General features: G+C 40.1%; 2 protein-coding genes across 3 annotated transcripts in view; both read right to left on the bottom strand.

Moving 5' to 3' along the window:
- The window catches only part of LOC109853270 (neurotactin), a 28,721-nt gene extending 17,452 nt beyond the window's left edge, over nt 1-11,269 (bottom strand). The window contains exons 1-2 of the mRNA XM_020425189.1: nt 11,020-11,269; nt 7,570-7,800 (exon numbers count right to left, since the gene is read on the bottom strand). Of these exons, the coding sequence (XP_020280778.1) occupies nt 7,570-7,791 (222 nt within the window). The 5' untranslated portion in view covers nt 7,792-7,800; nt 11,020-11,269. The remainder of the gene's footprint in view (nt 1-7,569; nt 7,801-11,019) is intronic.
- A 1,950-nt stretch (nt 11,270-13,219) lies between these two features.
- LOC109853236 (branched-chain-amino-acid aminotransferase, cytosolic) overlaps nt 13,220-17,917 on the bottom strand; it is a 6,567-nt gene continuing 1,869 nt past the window's right edge. Inside the window, exons 1-7 of one of the 2 annotated variants that reach the window (XM_020425126.1) lie at nt 16,549-17,569; nt 16,370-16,474; nt 16,062-16,271; nt 15,640-15,870; nt 14,260-14,569; nt 13,971-14,125; nt 13,220-13,887 (exon numbers count right to left, since the gene is read on the bottom strand). In XM_020425126.1, coding sequence (XP_020280715.1) covers nt 13,696-13,887; nt 13,971-14,125; nt 14,260-14,569; nt 15,640-15,870; nt 16,062-16,271; nt 16,370-16,474; nt 16,549-16,572 — 1,227 coding nt within the window. In that variant the 5' untranslated portion in view covers nt 16,573-17,569 and the 3' untranslated portion in view covers nt 13,220-13,695. Of the gene's footprint in view, nt 13,888-13,970; nt 14,126-14,259; nt 14,570-15,639; nt 15,871-16,061; nt 16,272-16,369; nt 16,475-16,548; nt 17,570-17,917 lie in introns of those variants that run through there. The other variant, XM_020425127.1, reaches the window with a different exon arrangement.

Raw genomic sequence — 17,917 nt, 5'->3', positions numbered from 1 at the left:
AGAGAGAGAGAGAGAGAGAGAGAGAGAGAGAGAGAGAGAGAGAGAGAGTGCATTAAACGCATTCAGCGATCGACCGCCGACTAGAGCGCGGCGATTTAATGCGGAGGCCATTGTCCGATCGAACGCTGTTTACACAGCGAGCGCACGGAAGAAACGAACGAGAAACGAGGCGTCAATGAAGAGAAAAGATCGCAGAAATAAAATGAGAGGATGTCGGCGGAGACTGAGTTGAGGAATTGTCGTTTTTGTTATCCCAATGGATGGGCAGACAGACAGAACGAGAACGCATCGTCATTTGCATAAACAGAGCCGCGGCCTCGCGCAAGATGCTACGCGCTCTTTACAACATCGCGACTTTACGGAGCGTCAACGCTCCGCAAGTAAAAGAAGAAGAAAACGCGCGGCGCGAACTCGCGCGCTTAATACGCTCGATTCGCATCTGCTCCGTAATGACGTAATCCTGATGAATAATCGCCCGGGAATAATTAACGCTCCCCGGGAGACACTTTCCTCTCTTCTTCCTCGCGCGTTCTCCGCGCGTCGACCCAAATACGTCGTTTACTCCGACGACGTGTGTCCTCCGGAGAAATACGTCGTTCTTGCGTGCGCGCTTATCTGATCACGTGTGTGCAACATTTGCTTTTACGTCTCTGCGAAAAACTTTCGCACACAGAAGAAAGCGCGCGAGCCGATACGCACGCATTTTTCTTCGTAAATATCTCATTATACGTTTTTAATGTTCTCGTGAAAATTTATATCTCGTGAATTACTTTTATTTCTCGTTCTTCTTCGAGAGATCGAAAAACGTGCGATTATCTCGGTACACGCGGTACCAGTCTCGGAGTTTGTTCATTCGCGACGTGCGCGCGCGCGCGAGGTTTGTTCCTTGCGGTTTTTGCGAAAACTTTTTTTCTCGCAACGTCGCGCGCGCGCGCGCGATGTACGTACGTATGCGATGTAAATGTCGATGTATATACGCGCGTGAATCGATACGAATACGACCGTCGTGTCGTAACCATGTGGTGAGCTCCGGTGCGATGCCGGGGAAGTTCCGGTTATTCTGGTTCTGGTGTTTCGACCCCCAAAAAAGCAGTTACCTACGCGACGGACACGAAAAAGGCGAGGGACGAGGGCGGGCTAACCGTAATATGAAAGAACCGAAAGGGAAGCAGATGGCGGGGATTCGCGACCGGATTCGAAAGAAAGAGAGAGAAAGAGAAAGAAACTCTCTGCTCTGGACACCTTGTGTTAATTAATACATCGATAATTACAAATTTCCACAAAGGATATTATCCTCAATGTGCATACACTTGGTTTTACATGGAATTACATAATTCCGAGAACAACGTTGTGCTACCTCGTTCGCATATGTTCGTCGGACAGAAATTAATTAATTACGTTTTTATTTTTTTGTCTAAAGATAATCTCTGGGTGTATTTTATAATTAAAAATAATTTAATCGCCGCTACATGAGAGCCCCATACGCAGAATTTTAATTAATCAACAAATCGTCCGCGATAATATATTTTTTCTCCGTTATCAATATCTCATATAGAAAAAAAAAATAATAAAAAAAAAAAAAAACAGGCACTGTTCTCTCTCTCACGTTTTTTATTTTCTCTTGAAAGAAATAATTGCGAGAGAATATTTATCTCTAAACTGCACCGTGTGTTAATCGATACGCGTAATCGGCCACGGTATTTCCGCAATATCCATTGTATGTCACGGCGAAATAATGTCGTCGTTACGCCGGGAATTAATTCACAGAGAACGCTTTTGCTCATGCTCCGTGAAATTTCAAAGCGATCGCAGGAACGCAAATGTGTCATGTGACATGCGATTTAATTAAAGCGCGGAGGAGAAAACCCGCGCGCGCGCGTTTCGCGTCCCCGCATCTCTGAAAACGTTCACGTCTTCCTGACCCTTTCTCCGATCCGCTTTCATAGAGAAAGATATCTTGACTATCGCGCGCGACGTTAGAGGTTGCCGGACGGTAGATAAAACCAACCGTCCGTCGACCGCGAAATAATTTCAATAAAATCACAGAGCGTGACGCGCGCACGTAAGTCGGAACGATATAAAGCAAAAAGCTTCCGGGTCTCTCGCGTCGGACGAGACCGCGTTAAAACAGATAAAATCTACTCTCGCGGTGCACCGTCCCATTTGTGCGCGTTAATGCTAATGAAACTCGCGAGGAACGATGTCACGCTCGAGCTTCCAGTAACTCGGAATCGATCGCCAAAAGCCGATCGTAAAGATTCCAAAGAAATATCGGCCACGCGTTTTACGAGCAGTTTTACGGCGTAGCGGCGAGTGCCGCTGAAGTTTGTTAATCAATTCGGTGGCTTAGACCGATTGAGAAATTTCGATCTCTTTCACTGTTGAAAAAAAAAAAAAAAAGAAAAATTGAAACAAAGAAAATCAACGTGGATATAAAGAAGTTTGACTTTTCTATTGATTGATCGATTTTATCGGTAAAAAAAAATGTAAATTGCAACACTTTTTCAAAATATGAAATAATGTAAGTAACGCAATTTGTCTTCGCGGCGTGTTCTATTTGAGAGAAAGACACGACGACGTCAATCGAAGAGATTATTAAACGGGACAGATTAAAATTCCCGTACCTGTTGTAATTCAAGTGCAGCTGAATAGAAATGACAGATTCAAAAGACCCGAGAGAGAAAGAGAGAGAGAAAGAGCCGGACATCTAGTTGGTAAAAAGCAATTACATAAAACGCAACACACTTCAGGGTTTCCTAATCCTATACTTTTCGTTTCCTTTCTCGGAATTGTCACGCGAGTGGATAATTCGATCGTTTCGCGGACTCGATGTCTGGTCTTAGATCGAAGGAGAGAGATAGAGAGAGACAGGGGCATCGACCGTGGGAACGCACCTGGTCGTTATCCGAAACCCGCCGAAAAAGGTAACATTTCTCGTCGAATTCGAGACTCTAGAAAAATATAATCGCGTCTTATAGTATCAAGCCTTTTTTTTTTTTTTTTTTTTTTTATTTAAGGCTTCACGGTTGCTTTGAAATAGGGTTAAACTCGATTGCACACGCGTGGATGGATTGTACGCGACGAAGCCGTGCAACACTTGGAAAGCAAAAAAATTAATTTTAAAGTAAAATAATATCACTTCTCTCTTTCAATTCTCTTTGCGATATGAGAAAGTAAGATAAGAAAGTAAGATAAGAAAGTGAGATAAGAAAGTAAGTCGTAAGATACATTAAAATATATTAAGCGAAGTAATTACACAAAGTAAAATAAAAGTTTGTAAAATTTGACGAAAAAATCTTATCGATTCGAAAACTTAACTTAAGACGAACGCCCGTGAGATGCGTCTGATAAATAATAATTAACGAAATCAAAATTCGCGATATAACACGAAGTGCAACAAAGTGGAACACGTGGCAATAGTTTTTTTTTTTTTTTGTTTTTTTTCGACCCCGAAATAAACCCCGCTCGAAACTCGACTTGACGAAGCTGATCCACACGTGCCGGATATCAATCCGAGCAACGAGAAGAGAGAGCATCCTTCTTTTATTCGCCGTTTCGTATTCATCGTCGGGAAGAGATGATTATGGCTTAAAGCTGTGTCCACACGCGAAGAGGAACGACGTATCGGTCCCGTCCATCGGTGGCCGGCACTGTTTAGTCACGCGGAAAGTCCTCGTTTCCATCGAGCGCGATTTACGAGCGCTCGTTTAAAATAAAAGAGAGTTCAAGCGCGCGAAAGAAGGTCGAAATATATAGTACGTAAGAATTACGGAGGAATCAAGAATAATATTTTCGCTTCTGCTCCCCACTAAGTGCGTGCTCCTTTGTGCAGAGCCTTTGAAAAAAAAAAAACCCTTTCATATACGTCCTGCGACGAGAGAGAACGAGAGACTCTTGTCGATTTCACCTTCCGGCGCTCGAAGTCGCTCGCATTACAACGGACAAGAATTCGCGAGCTTTCTCGGTAATGATTCGCGTTTTAGACGATTATATTCAGACAAAGAGATGGAAAGACACACGCGCAGCTTCCGCGTACGAATATTGGATGCGTGTATTCACCTCGATTCCGAGAACTCGTTTCCGAAGTCAATCGTACCCGAGGAGGAAAACTCGCCTCGCGCGTATGTAACCGGACGTGTATTATCGGCGTCTTTGCAACGCCATCAATAGAAGGCAGATTGAGCGCCGTGTAATTGGCGCGTTGGGAGCCGCTCGTTGGTTGCAGCGAGATCGTCCGCGACCGTGATCGACTATCTCGTTTCCTTTCTCTCTCTCGTTCTCTCTTTCTCTCTCTCTCTCTCTCTCTCTATACATATATATATATTCAGAGAGTGATTAACAGGCAACCCGAGTGCGGGAATGCGATCGTGAAATCATCTCCGCGATCACATTTTCCTCCGCGAATGAAAATTACATTTAATCGACCTTTGTTGCGATTATCTCGCGGTTACAAAGCGGTTCTTTTCTTTACAGCAAAACAGATGTGCGTAAAATGGAGCAGAAAATGATAGAAGCGTTGATGATAGAAAAGTGGTGTTCTCTCAACAATATGGCGCGCCGAGAATCGCGCTCGCGGGAAAAGCGCGGGTTCCATCTCGTCGTCGCTTTTCTTCGCTCTCGGGTGTGCTTCTTCTCTTTTCTATTCGAGGCAGATGTTTTCGAACCGCGTTCGGTCGTTCTCTCGGAAAAACTCGCGCGACATAAATTTTTCTCGTGTCCCGCTCGTGCGCACGATCTTTATACGTAGAGAGCGAGATATTTTAAAATAGACTCGTGGAAGCGCGTACAAGATATCATCGCGCGTTGTGAGGAATGACGAAACCATATGACTCATGTATGAAGATAATTACGCATTCCAAAGACAGCGTTTGGAGGATAAAATTGATGATAACACGTGGCGCGAGCGATGTTTTCCCACTTTACAAATTTTAAATCTACCTCGCTCTTCAAGATGCGACAACACAGGAGAAGACGCAATGTCCGTTCCGGATCGCGGACGAAGAATATACATATATCCGTGATGAGAAAAAACAAATGCGTGTCCGAGTTACGAATGTAATGTCACACGATAATGATTGCGTGTCGTGAGTACTATATATGCAGGCGCGCGCGAAACACAATACGCGTCAAAGTCGTGAGAAGGTTCCCCGCGCGGAAAAGAGTGACGGAATGATTCCTAGAGCAAGGTGACAGCCGACACTTTCTTCCCCAATTAGGCGTTTAATAAGGCGAATTAAGTCAATTAGAGAGAAGAAGCACCCGGTCGGGTGCAACGGCATCGGGGCGCCGTCGCGCGTCTTCGTCGCCAAGACGAAGGGGAGAAAAGATAAAAAGAAAAGAGAAAGAGACCGCAATAACACACTTGCCGCAACCGCGTTACGTTATCGCCGTGAGCGTCGTTTTCCGTGTCATTCTCTGTGCGCTCGCGTAAGCTCGACGTTGATGCGCGACGAGAAAATCGAGTCGCCGATCGACGGAAAGCGCGCGGTGAGAGTTTTTCTTCTACTCGATCGACGGAAATAATTAAATCCGCGCGAGTATGTGTTTACATAGCTCGCGCTGATAAAGATGCGATCGTCTCATTCACCGTAAATGTTCGTTAGGGGAAAATGTGTCGAACGTAGTTGCGCGCGAACAGATCTGATTCCGTTTTGCCGTTCCGCCGCGGAATGTCGACGATGGAAATAAAAGAGACATGGCAAACAGCGGGAAAGAAAAACGGGCAATGAAATCCCTGTGCAACACGAGCTCCGCTACGCGCCGCTAAAAGTACGAGAGAGTATTTATTCGACATATTTTCGAATCAGCGGAAGTAATAAAATACGATTACACGCATCGCATCGGGGGATCTCGTCGTGCGCATAGTCGTGCGCGAGATAGATATATTTTCTCTCCGCACGGTTATCATGACGATTCATTACGCTGATTACGCGAACGGTAACGTTCTCCGCATTCCGCGCGGAGAACGTTCCCGGCCGCAACAAACGCCGTTAGGGGGCAATACGGAAATAACAATTTTACGATACTCTACTATTACTTTTTTTTCAGCTAATTTCTAAGTTATTTTCCACCGTTGCCAGATTTGTTTTATTCACATTGTTTTCTTGTAGTTACTAAAAAGAAAATTTCCGCGATTTTGTTTCTCGCAAATTTTAATCACACTCTCAGACTGTCGCTCGTCGCATTAGTTTCCACGATGATGATTGCTGCGATCGATCAAACAACTGCCAACTGTCAAATCAACATTTTGTGTTGTTGCACACGGTTATTTTATTGTTTTGTTTTTTAATTAACAGAGATCGCTAAGATGTGTAATCGAATCGAGTTTTAAAATAAAATTCGATTTCGCGAGAAGACGAGCCGCGACGCGCGACTGATGGCCTTTGTTGTTTTCAACGTCACCATAGAGCCCCCATTCACGATGATGAGGTAATGCGCTTCGAAAGGAAAAGAAAAAAAGAGGACAAGTAAAGCCCCCGTAGTGCGCGCTACTAGGGGTGTTCGTAGGTCCGTAACGATTTTTTTGTTTGTTTCTCTCCGTCTCCGCTAAACGCGGCGGGATGACGTCAAGCGCGCGCCGCATCTGGCATATCGATCGGCAGATCTCGCGTAATAAATAACAACGAGCAACAAACGAAAGAGAAAAATGACCTGAAACGCGCGTTGCCGATTTTATCGCAAATCGATTAGTCAAGTCGATTAGTCGAATGGGTCAAATTATGCGTGGAGAGTAAAGTAACGGGTCGATAACAGTAAATAAATGTTTACACACTGTTGCAAAAAAACAAAATTCCACGCGTTTATTTCCAAAAAAAAAAAGATATTCGCATGTTTGTTTCTTTCGATATCTTGCGCGCGTGACAATCGAATTAAACATTGCGGTAATCTTCTGGAAATGCGACCGCCATTTCTGAAGTTCCATTCGGATAAATTCCTAACGTATCTCTAACGTGTTATTTAAATGCCTGTGCGCTTCCCTCTCTCTCTCTTTCTCTGACATTTCAAGTCTCTCATCATCATTCCCGCAGATTCGAGACGCGATAACAATGGCAATTACTCGCGCGAGCGCCACGTCACGTAAATGCAACGAAAAGTGACACAATCGTTGAACAATGAATGATCTATCGAAGCGGCGGCGCTTTCTCCACACCTGCCGCGTCGAAAGCGCAGGTTTGCGTGAGAAAAAGATTCGAAAAAGATAAAAAAAAACAAACAAAAAAACAAACAAAAAACAAACAAAATATAAGCAAACTCCGACAAGAACCAATAGAGATCGATCTTCGAGTTTTTTAACGGCAAAATTCAAGAGATCGATTGGGAAATGAATTTATTTTATTATGCAATTGAACACACAAAACAATTTTCGCACAGCAAAACGCTTCAGCTGCACTTTCAGCCGTTCTCAGTCGAAGAATCGAATACAATCAAATGTCAACGAAACACAAATGACAAATGTCAAAAAAAAAAAAAAAAAAAAAACTCCGATGTAGTAAACGCGCTATTGTTTCCCATGCACAATAAGCAAAGACCTTCTTTCGCGGTGAAGAGTGAAACCCAAACGCAACTCACCTTGCACGGTTCCTTGCTCTTGGTGCGACAGAATCCGGGCATCTTGATGCCGCCGATCGGTATCTTCTTCTTCGGCTTCTGTTCCTCGGACTCCAAATCGGAGGCAGGTGCCGCGCCGGTGTGCTTCGTGTTCTCGGCGTTCAGCATCTTCTCTCTCTCTTCCTCAGCAATCTCCTTCTTATCCATGCTTTTGTTCTGATCCTGATTTACTTCCTTGCTCATTCTTTGCTCCTGAAATCGAGATAAAGGCCGGTTTAATCGAGCGCTCGCCGATGTCCGACGCGAGTTCGGTTTTTTTGTTTTTGACAAATTATCGAGATTTGTTGGCGACACGCTTGAATAGAGAGAAACGTACGAAAAAAAGGAAAAGAAAATCATTTGTGTGGAGTTCTCCTCGCCGCGGAGAAGTGCGACAGATTTCAACAAGGAGTCGCGACTGGGAGATTGCGTGATGGGTCTTGGGACACTCAGTGCGCTAATCACGGCCAATTGCCATTCAACAGTTGTCGCTTGCTACGCGCCGGGATGTATTATCGTGGGCGATGATCTTCCCTTTGAGGCACGCGAAATCCGCTCCAACAGCGGACAGCAATTAATATCCCACACACATTGTGTAATTTTAAAATCCATTATTAAATAGATTTAAAAATGGAAAATTTGTACGGTATAAAATTTTTCAAACGCGCAAGATCTTCTTTTCTTTATAAGTTTCCATCAATGTAGCCGAGAAGACTCTCTTTTAAGGAGATTCTGTTGCAAAGCGCTCTACCGAGACCGTCGTCCTCGCGACTTATTTACGTTGATATTTATACTTTATATGGGCGAATCGATATCTCTCGCCTTGGAACGCGACACGGTTCAACGTTTCCTTATATATATATACTCGACAAAATTAGCGTGCGCGCAAAAACCCGGAATAATGCGAAAATTAAACCACGTGAGAGGCGCACACGTGAATGGCCTTTCACGCCGATCGCCGATCTCTGTGTCGGCAGTAATACAGAAAAAAAAAAAAAACAAAACAAATTGTTTATAACTTCTTTTTTCGCGATAAGCAATTTTATTGTACTCGCGATTTACTGTCTGTACTGTGATTGACAAAATCAGCGTTTGACGAATCGAGAGATGCAATCTGACGAACATTTCAATAATTGAATCCCGATCGAAAGGGCGACCGGTCTCCTATGCATAATGCATCAGACGCGCGATTTACGATCGCGCGTGCATCAAACAAATCTACGAAACGTCACGCGGACTTCCCTGCGAGGGAGTGCTTGGTTAAATGATTTAGCGTGCCTATCCCGATCAACCAAATTTAATTTGATTTACCGCGGCTGGCTGAGCCACTCCATATAGTCGTGACGCAGTCAGGTCGTTGCGGCTGAATTTATGAAAAGAGAGGAACGTTCAGTCAATTAAAGCAGCATATTGAAATAAAGTCCATTCAATATTCAGAATATCGCGCGCTATAATTCCACGCGAAAAATATCAAAAAATTCTGAGACAAAAATAGTAGAAATTATAATATTTTCAATATTGAAAAAATATTGAAATAAAATCAAATATGACAGTGACTTTGAGTCTGTTCTTTTTTTTTTTTTACGAAGAGCGAAGAGTCGAATATATATCGTATTGGTAGAGTTGAATTACATATTGATGAACAAATATTAATAAATAAAGTTATACACTGATCTGTAATCACATCTCTCGTTATCAGCAAAAAGTTTTGGTCAGAAATTCGCAATGGATTGAGTTTGTACAATGCGAAATGTACATATATATATATATATATATATATATATATATAGTACACTGTTACGGGACATAGACCTAACATTGCAGAGAACTTGGAAAGTGGAGAGATGCACACACTACTAGAGTTTATCCATCGACTACCTGGCAAGTTCGAGGACCGCGCGCGATCGATCGAGTTACGTCTGGTCGTCGCGACGCCCAACTATACGATGCTTGAGACTTGTCGTGTTTCTCAGAATTTATTAATACGTGCCTGCGCACTACCAAAAAAACATTGCGATAATAACACGCAAAATGCTACGGAAAAAAAATTACAAGGGTTTTTTATCTTCAGATCAATTTAAAATTACTAACAAATCCCGTACACGTTAATTTACTGCGTGCGTTTGTTGCGAACTCGCGTAACGTTGAAATTGCATATCGCTGCTATTTGAAAAAAAAAAAAAAAAAAAAAAAAAATAATATCGAACAAACAACGTAAGTTCCAGTATACGTAAAAGAAGGAATCTATCATCGTGGTGCCGTAGTAAATCTCGTAGTACGTGAGAGTTTCACATTAAGTCATAAAAAGCCTTCTCTCACAGGATCAACCGCTCTCATTCACAGCGAGAGGAAGGTATGGTGTTTCTTCGCTGGTAATATCCGCTTCGATGTCGGAACGCGATCGAAAACGAGCGTGAAGGCTAGATTTCTTCCGGTGAAAAGAGTTTTTTTTTTCATGCAAATCTCTATGTTTCCTTTCTTGTGAATTTTTTTTTTCTGTGAAAGAGAGATATCGATTTCCACCTTTACACAAATCCTGGAATATAAAATTTCATTTGATCAGATGCGCAAAAGAATATAACAGGTTGAGAATAAATAATCACACATATTGAAAATAAAATCATATTAATTTGCCAGATGAAACGTTAATTTAATTAATTTGAGATAAAAATACAAGTTAAGATTCTCGCAGTTAATTAAGGAGGTGAAACTTTGATGTTACCGCGCTCGAAGAGGCTCTCCAATTAAAAGTCGGCAAAACCACGCGAGTTACGCAAAATCGCGTCTAATAACTTTTGTTCGGTCACGTTTTCGGAATTTTACGCAATTTTTCGATCTCGCAAATCGAAGTGTTCGTAACTGTTCAACTTGTTGTCGCAACGCGAGAGACGCCGCGCGATTTTGATCAACGGTGTTTTTAACGATCGACAGCCAAACGAACGCTTCTCTCGGCTTTGCGGAACCTTAGAAACGAACGTGTGCGAACCCGGAATCGAGTTTGCATATCTCGCAAAACACAGAGACCGATTATCATCGTGCAAAGAAATCGCATCGCGGAAGTTTCGAAACAGTGCGCATCGTAACGTGATTGTATCACAAATTACATATTGTCTAGCTTGACGACAAACGTGCGCAGATTCTTCACAAACTCCGATCTTACGCATTTGAAGAAAGACGCCAGTTCACTCCGCTGGTGAGAATCGCATTTGCGCGCGCGCGCAAGGTACGAGCGGAACAAAAGAAAAAAGAAATAACTTTTGCACACAGGATGCAACGAAGAGAATTAAGAGAGAAACGCAATGCCAATATATATTTTGTTCTCAAAACAGAGAGACAAAACAAGTGAATTTGTGATTATCGCGTCGCTCCTGCTCTATAGCTTCGCGCGTGTGTTGCACACGCGGTCCTGTGTGCGGAAGCCAAAAAACTCACCCCCTCAGAACGCGTCGATCGACGCCGCTGATATCGTTGGTTTTCCTCTCGTTTGTTCGCACAAAGTAAATAGCCGATTACGGGATCATAAGCGTAGCCGACGGGAATCCGCTGGTTCACGGCGCGTTTGCGTCTCGTTCTGCGCGACGCGCGTCCTGTTCCTCGTTTCGGAGTACCGACGCAAACGAACTTCTCACAGATACAGAGAACAAAATCCACGCGTAATCACCACGAGGACGCCAAGCACGCGACTGGCGCTGCCGCCGGGACGCTTCGGGATACCGGCCGGAAGAAAGAGAGAGCGTGTTCGTGACATGGGACACACAAGAGATAGACTTTGCGTGTGAGAGGGGAAGTGAGTCAAATTGCAAAGAGAGACAGATGCTCGCAATCGTGTTTCTGTTTCTTTCTCTCAGAGCCTGGAGTGGGGACTCACCACTGAGAGGAACAACTCAAACGCCTATGTATCGCCTTGGCTATCGACCCCTCTCTACCTCTAACGCTATTTATCACCCCACTATGTGTATGTCTCTTTCCTACTGCTTTTCTTGTCCGCCAATTACCGCGTTGCTAAACAAGAATAGAGACACTGTCCGGAGCATCTATCTCTGCCTGCAATTGTATTTCTTTTTCTCGCAAAAAAAGATAGGCAAAACGCGTAGTTTTGTATATTATGTAGGTGCTTTTCAGTTAGCGACGCAAGTCGACGCGACAGTTATTTTGTTTTTTGTGTTTCTTACCGAATTATTGATAATAAAAATACATTGCCGCCGATTCTTGAAGCGCCACCTCGACGACGCCAGGGATCAACTATTCGACGCGCGTCGGTCGACTTCAACCCTCGCGCACGACTCGTCATTGGTGGATTCGAAATCAGGGTGACATGTTTCACCAACAACGGCTTATCTCGATTGGCTGGTCGAGTCGACGGAAATGACCAATCGCGCGGTCGATCGTTTGAATTGACCAATTGCGGTTTGGATCATCGAAGTTGGTAGACTGGTTTCCAGTGGAGGTTTCACTTTCCAGGGAGAGCATTGATATGTGATTCTCTTGTCACGTTAAAAAAATGAACGAACGGTTTGGGGTGATTGTAAATATTCGAAGTGGAGAGTAAAACCTAATTGTAACATAAGTAAGTTAGTCTATAGTACAACATAAGTACAATATAAATATAAGTAAACTATATATATAAATATGCAATATAATAATTACAATTTTATTAAGATTTATGAAATATAATGTACAAATTTTTTTTTCGGCAATCTCTTTCTTTGAAGAAATATTTTATTGTTTAAATGTAAAAAATATTTACCGAATCTTCCAAGAAGTAATATAAGTTGATAAGAAAAAGGAAATCGCGTCACGGTCAATCAATCGAGATTAAATACTTGACGTAAGAAACTTAAAACACACGCGTATCAATGTTATTTCAATTACTATATATGTTTATTAAAATAAGTAGATATCTGTTTTGTAGACGTGATCCGCAAAAAGAAACCAATAAGCGATGAGAATTAGAGCTGATAAGCAGCTGTCACTCATCGAACGTAGCAAATTGTTATGATTACGTCAAGCAATAGTGTCACGCAATCATATTGTTTTAATGAAACGCGCTATCACATGACGAGAATAATAACATTTTCGTGTGTTCTTATCGTGTTTTTATCGACCGGACCATTGATCTTGCGGCCTGAATGCAGAGGCTGCAAAACATGGAGGTTTCGAGTTACGCTCTCATTGTGATAGGAATCTTGAAGTTGATCGATTGATTGGTGAATAAGATCTAATAAGTGAAACAAGATCTAATTCAAGTGCAATCTCAAATTAATCTGTTTACCATAACGTGGATGAACCAAATCAAACAAATTTTTCATGTGACATACATCTCAAAGAATGTGTACAAAAAATATTTTGGTTTATTTTATTTTATTATTATTTTTTTGTTTTGATGATTGAAAACATATTTGTGCTATTTGATACGTATCTTTGTATCACACCATATGATTTTAGATACGTGTTTACTTACGATTCGTGTCACTATTGCAACATTGCGCTCACGTCACACAAACACACGATGTGATTAAAATGCACAATAAACACTCCTCTAATTTTGAATAAACACCGCTAAGCGGTTTGTGTAATTACACGCAGGAGAAAAATCTGGAAACAAGAGTCTAAATTATTCGTAACAAACAAGTTTTATACGCAATCCTTTATTATTAAAAACAGCTTTTTTACAAAATTTACAGGTATTCAAACTAATCGTACCTTTATACAAAAGTATAAATTACGTGTCTTTGTGATGCGAGAAAAAAAATTTATACTAAAGATATATACAATCGTAAATCATAAGCATATAAACATCACATATACACACACAGCTGTACTTTTGACAGCATAATAGAATGTATAAAAATATATCATGTGTGCGTATATGAATTTTACATGACGCGGGATCAGAGTTTTCAAATATCATCATGTGATGATACTATGACTATAAAGTAGTCCATCTTTTTCTCTCGTAGAAAAACAAAGAGAACTATATAAATAAATATTAATCTGCGTTCTATAGTCATTGAAAGTCTTATGTGTGTATAAATATATATAAATGTACAACACGGCAAGAATCAGATGGCATTTCCAAGTGCAATCTTCAGCTATCGATATTGTTCCTCAGTCGATGATCAAACACCATGGGTGCTCTGGTATCAAACCATATTGTATGTCCATCAAATGTTTCTTGAACTGTTTATAAAGCGGATCGGGTTGCTTCATCGTCGGTATGTGCAGTCCTTGGTCCACAAAATCGATGTATGACACAGGACTGATCATGCCAGCCGTACCCGTTCCGAATATCTCCAGTAGCTGTGACAAAAAAAAAAATCAGTTATAACAAACAATAATAAGGTTGTCACGTAAGACGCGTATTGAGTCGCGTAAGATCTTACTCTGTTCTCCGACAGTAGTCGTATGATCTCCTTCATGGTGATGGCTCTCTCCGAAATTCTGAATCGATTCCACTGTCTCGCCATAGTTAGAATCGAGTCCCTCAACACTCCGGGTAAGATTAAACCGTTCAGAGGTGGTGTGACCAATTCTATTTCTGTGAAAATTAAACAAGAGCATAGCATTGCGCTCGCGAAACAACATTTGTCTGTGTGACAATGTTTTTATACGAGTAAATATTTTATGATAAGAAAAATCTGTTTTCAAGAGAGAGAAAGAAACATCTCTCACCTCCGTCGTCGGTTTTACAAACTACGAAGACGTTCATAGTGCCTATTTCTGTGAGTTTATTGTCCTTCCCGTACAACCACAGTACTTGTTGCAAGCCTTTCTCGATGGCTTCCTGTAGCACTCGAATCGTAGGTCCGTAGTTACTGCCTAATTTGGCATCACCGTAACCGCCGGGCCACGCTCTTGTGTATCTGGGATTTGCAAGCAGGGAAATACTCACTTCTTCGTTTGTAGGTTTAAAGTAATTGCCGACGGGAGACAAGATTACATAGAGTAAAGCCGAGTCTGAGGCCGCCACTCCAAGTGTAGGCTGAAGGAAAAAAAAAAGTATTTTTTTTTTACTCTAAGCTATGTATTAGAACTATCAGTGTGCATGCATATATGAGATAATGAAATCTTTTAAAAAAGTCAATAAAATGTGTGCTTGTTGCATCAGTGTTTTATCAGCTACAAAAGAAAGTCATTTCAGACATTATACAAGACTGTTGCATCATCATCGTTATCATTATCAACTAAAAGTATCACTAAATAGTTGCGTGATATATTTCCCAATAAGATCGCAAATATAAGATAGATAACAAAATATAAATTTCCACTATTGCGTATTATTTAGTATAAAGTTCAACAAATATTCTGAAATCGCGCTTGTTTTTCTAACATCAGACGACAAATATTTAATCATCAAATCATATTCAATATATAACATGTATATATTAGATTGGTTAGAAAGTCTTTTCGTATTTTCGTATTAAAATACGAAAAAACTTTCTGACCAACTCAACAATATTGATGTATATTTTCTGCAATAAAATGTATATTTTATTACAGAAAAATATATATTTAAAATATTAAATATTTTATTACAGAAAGCAAGAGACTTCGGAAGAGAAAAAGATTAGACGTTTCAACTACGTATAGCGATAAGAACCGATTTGATAATTCGTGATTAATACATGAAAGTGTGACGTCTGACTTTCTATCATTGAATTTAACCGAAGAAAAAGCTCTTGTGCATAATTGTGAATCAAAATCACTTGTCCAAATAACACAATTCAATGTGTTACTTTTGTACGAAAACATGTGATTATGTCCTAACAAAATAATACGCAATTTATCAAGCACTATCGTCTGATATTGAAAAATGCAACGATCGCTTTTGCAACATTCTTGATGACGCCTGTGACGTCATAAGCAATACAAAAACACAGTTTCTGCCTTATTATGTTCGCGAACGTATAAAACGTTACAAAATTGGCTATGTGTTGTATCGTATATTGGGAAATGTAATCACAATGTACGCTTTAATCAGTCAAATAATAACAGAGCGCGCGCTACATTTGTTTCATCATATATCACTTTCGTTAATAAAACGGCACTTACATCGATGCCTATGAGCGTGGGACGAATGTAAAGACTAGAAGCGAGAGAATGTGGGACCCACTCCTGGTCTATGCTAATCAGTCTGCAAATACACTTGATCAGTTCCTCTCCTCGGAAAGACGGCAGACCGGCTCGTATCGCCGAATTGTTCATTCTCTCCATATTCGACTCCGGCCTGAACAGCCTTATCTTGTCATCGACTCCTCTGTAAGCCTTGAAACCTTCGAACAACTGCGGAAAGATTCGCATGTATCACTACTACCGGATTGAAATACGCGATAGAAGTTCATCACCTTATCAATATATATATACGTACATAAACGTACAAGTTAAATGTTTACTGTTCTTAATTTAGTTCTATTTTTTTGGTTTTTTTTTTCAATTTTTTTATCTTACATCAAAAACTGCGAAATCATACAAACCTCTACAGCATAATGAAGTACTTTTGCAGCAGGATGAAGAACTATACTTTCAAAAGGCATAATTTCCGGCGCCTGCCATCCGTTCATGCTTTCGTGATATTGTATTTTGAGCATGTGATCGGTAAAGTATTTGCCGAATTTAAGCTTGTCGACGTCAGGCTTGAGATTCAATTGTTCCGGGCCAGCCAGACGAACAGACAAGTCTGCAAACTGTGCGCGAATACATACAAAATTTTCATTCTTACTTTCTCTCGCTTGTGTGTAAGTTACGTGTAAAATTACACATTATTATATCATGAAAAAAATACCTTAAAGGAACGTTGCGATTCCAATTTCTTGTCTTTAGTTTTCAAAAAAGAACTCCATCTTGCGCTCTGTTGCAGCTGATTAATCAAATTTCCAATCGACAAAATCTAGAATGCAGAAACATTTGTGCATTTAATTCTGTTCTCGATGAAACAAAAACTTTCCACTCTGCATGACCTACCTTATTACATCTAGAACGTGTCATGTTTTCATTAATAATCACAGTTACGAAAGATTAGACTATCCATAAAAATACTGATAAGACACACAACTATATGTAATGCTGTATATACATATCTATTTATTTGTGTAAATTACAACTAAAAGTAGTTTGCCTCATTGCTTGTAGATTTGAAAGATTTAAAAACAACTGGTGAAATTGAGGAATTTTTGTCAAACAAATTCATCTGAACGAATATTTTGAGATAAATCGCTTTTAATTTGTTATCGTATTAATAAAAACCAAAATCTATTAAAATACATCACATGTTCCAATTTTTTTGTTTTACAACACTTTTTATATTTCTTACGTAACGAATAAGATTTCGTACATGTGCAATATATGCAAACACGGATAATCAATAAAACAGAAGTTGTTTGATGATAATTGCGATGCTAATTGAGTTTGATTAATAAATATACTAAGTTTTATTTATGATTCAACTTTCTCATTCAAAATTAATCTTTATAAATATCCATAAATTTACCAAGAAAGTTCGTAAAGCAAGGTTAGGTCAGTTTAGATCAATATTATGTAATTGATGCATAAAATTAAAATAAACAAAGTTTGATTCGTTGCGTTCATCGAAATGCTATTAATCAAAAAGTACGCGTGACAAACGCGAGAGCATGATAGCGATTAAATCGAAATATCGAACGATCCGCTGACGTAATAGCAAACATAGATCTTCGTGCGATACAGGTTTTATATTCACACATTCTTCTTAAATTTTTCATGGTAAACAAATATATGTATCAACTTCATTTTCAATTTAAACAGTGAAACACATTTTTTCTCTTCCGATTTGTGTCACCTGCAGGGTGTTAATTTACCGAGACACATTATTGTCTCTTATCAATGAAGCACAGCGAAGATGAGAGGTTAAGTTAGGTTAGATTAGTAATTAGAAAACGCAAAGCAACGTACAGTCGCACGTGACAGTCGCAAGAATGCGATTGTTTATACATATTTACATTTAGCCAAGGTTGGGTAGTGTCTAGTTAAAAAGATAAAAGTTAAGTTAAAAAGTTAAAAAGTTAAATAATTTTAACTTTATCTAGTTACATTTTTAGACTCTTATCTTTTAACTTTATTTAGTTATATTTTATCGGTAACTAGTAACTTTTTATTTCAACTCTCTTGAATCTACTATAGCCATAAGATTTTTTATTTGTTCGCATATAAAACGGAACATATTTCGTATGATCATAATTGATTTTACATTTTTATAGGCCGAAAAATTCGACCAATCACAAAGCTCAGAATGATTCGTTTTATATGCGAATAAATTCGTACGTGTTCGAGAATTGAGCCAATAATCTTCGAGGAA

This window comes from Pseudomyrmex gracilis, unplaced genomic scaffold, assembly GCF_002006095.1.
Source record: "Pseudomyrmex gracilis isolate BER0280 unplaced genomic scaffold, ASM200609v1 scaffold_45, whole genome shotgun sequence".
NCBI lineage: Eukaryota > Metazoa > Arthropoda > Insecta > Hymenoptera > Formicidae > Pseudomyrmex > Pseudomyrmex gracilis.
The sequence above is the reverse complement of the archived record's forward strand: the minus strand, read 5'-3'. Positions and strand labels throughout refer to the sequence as shown.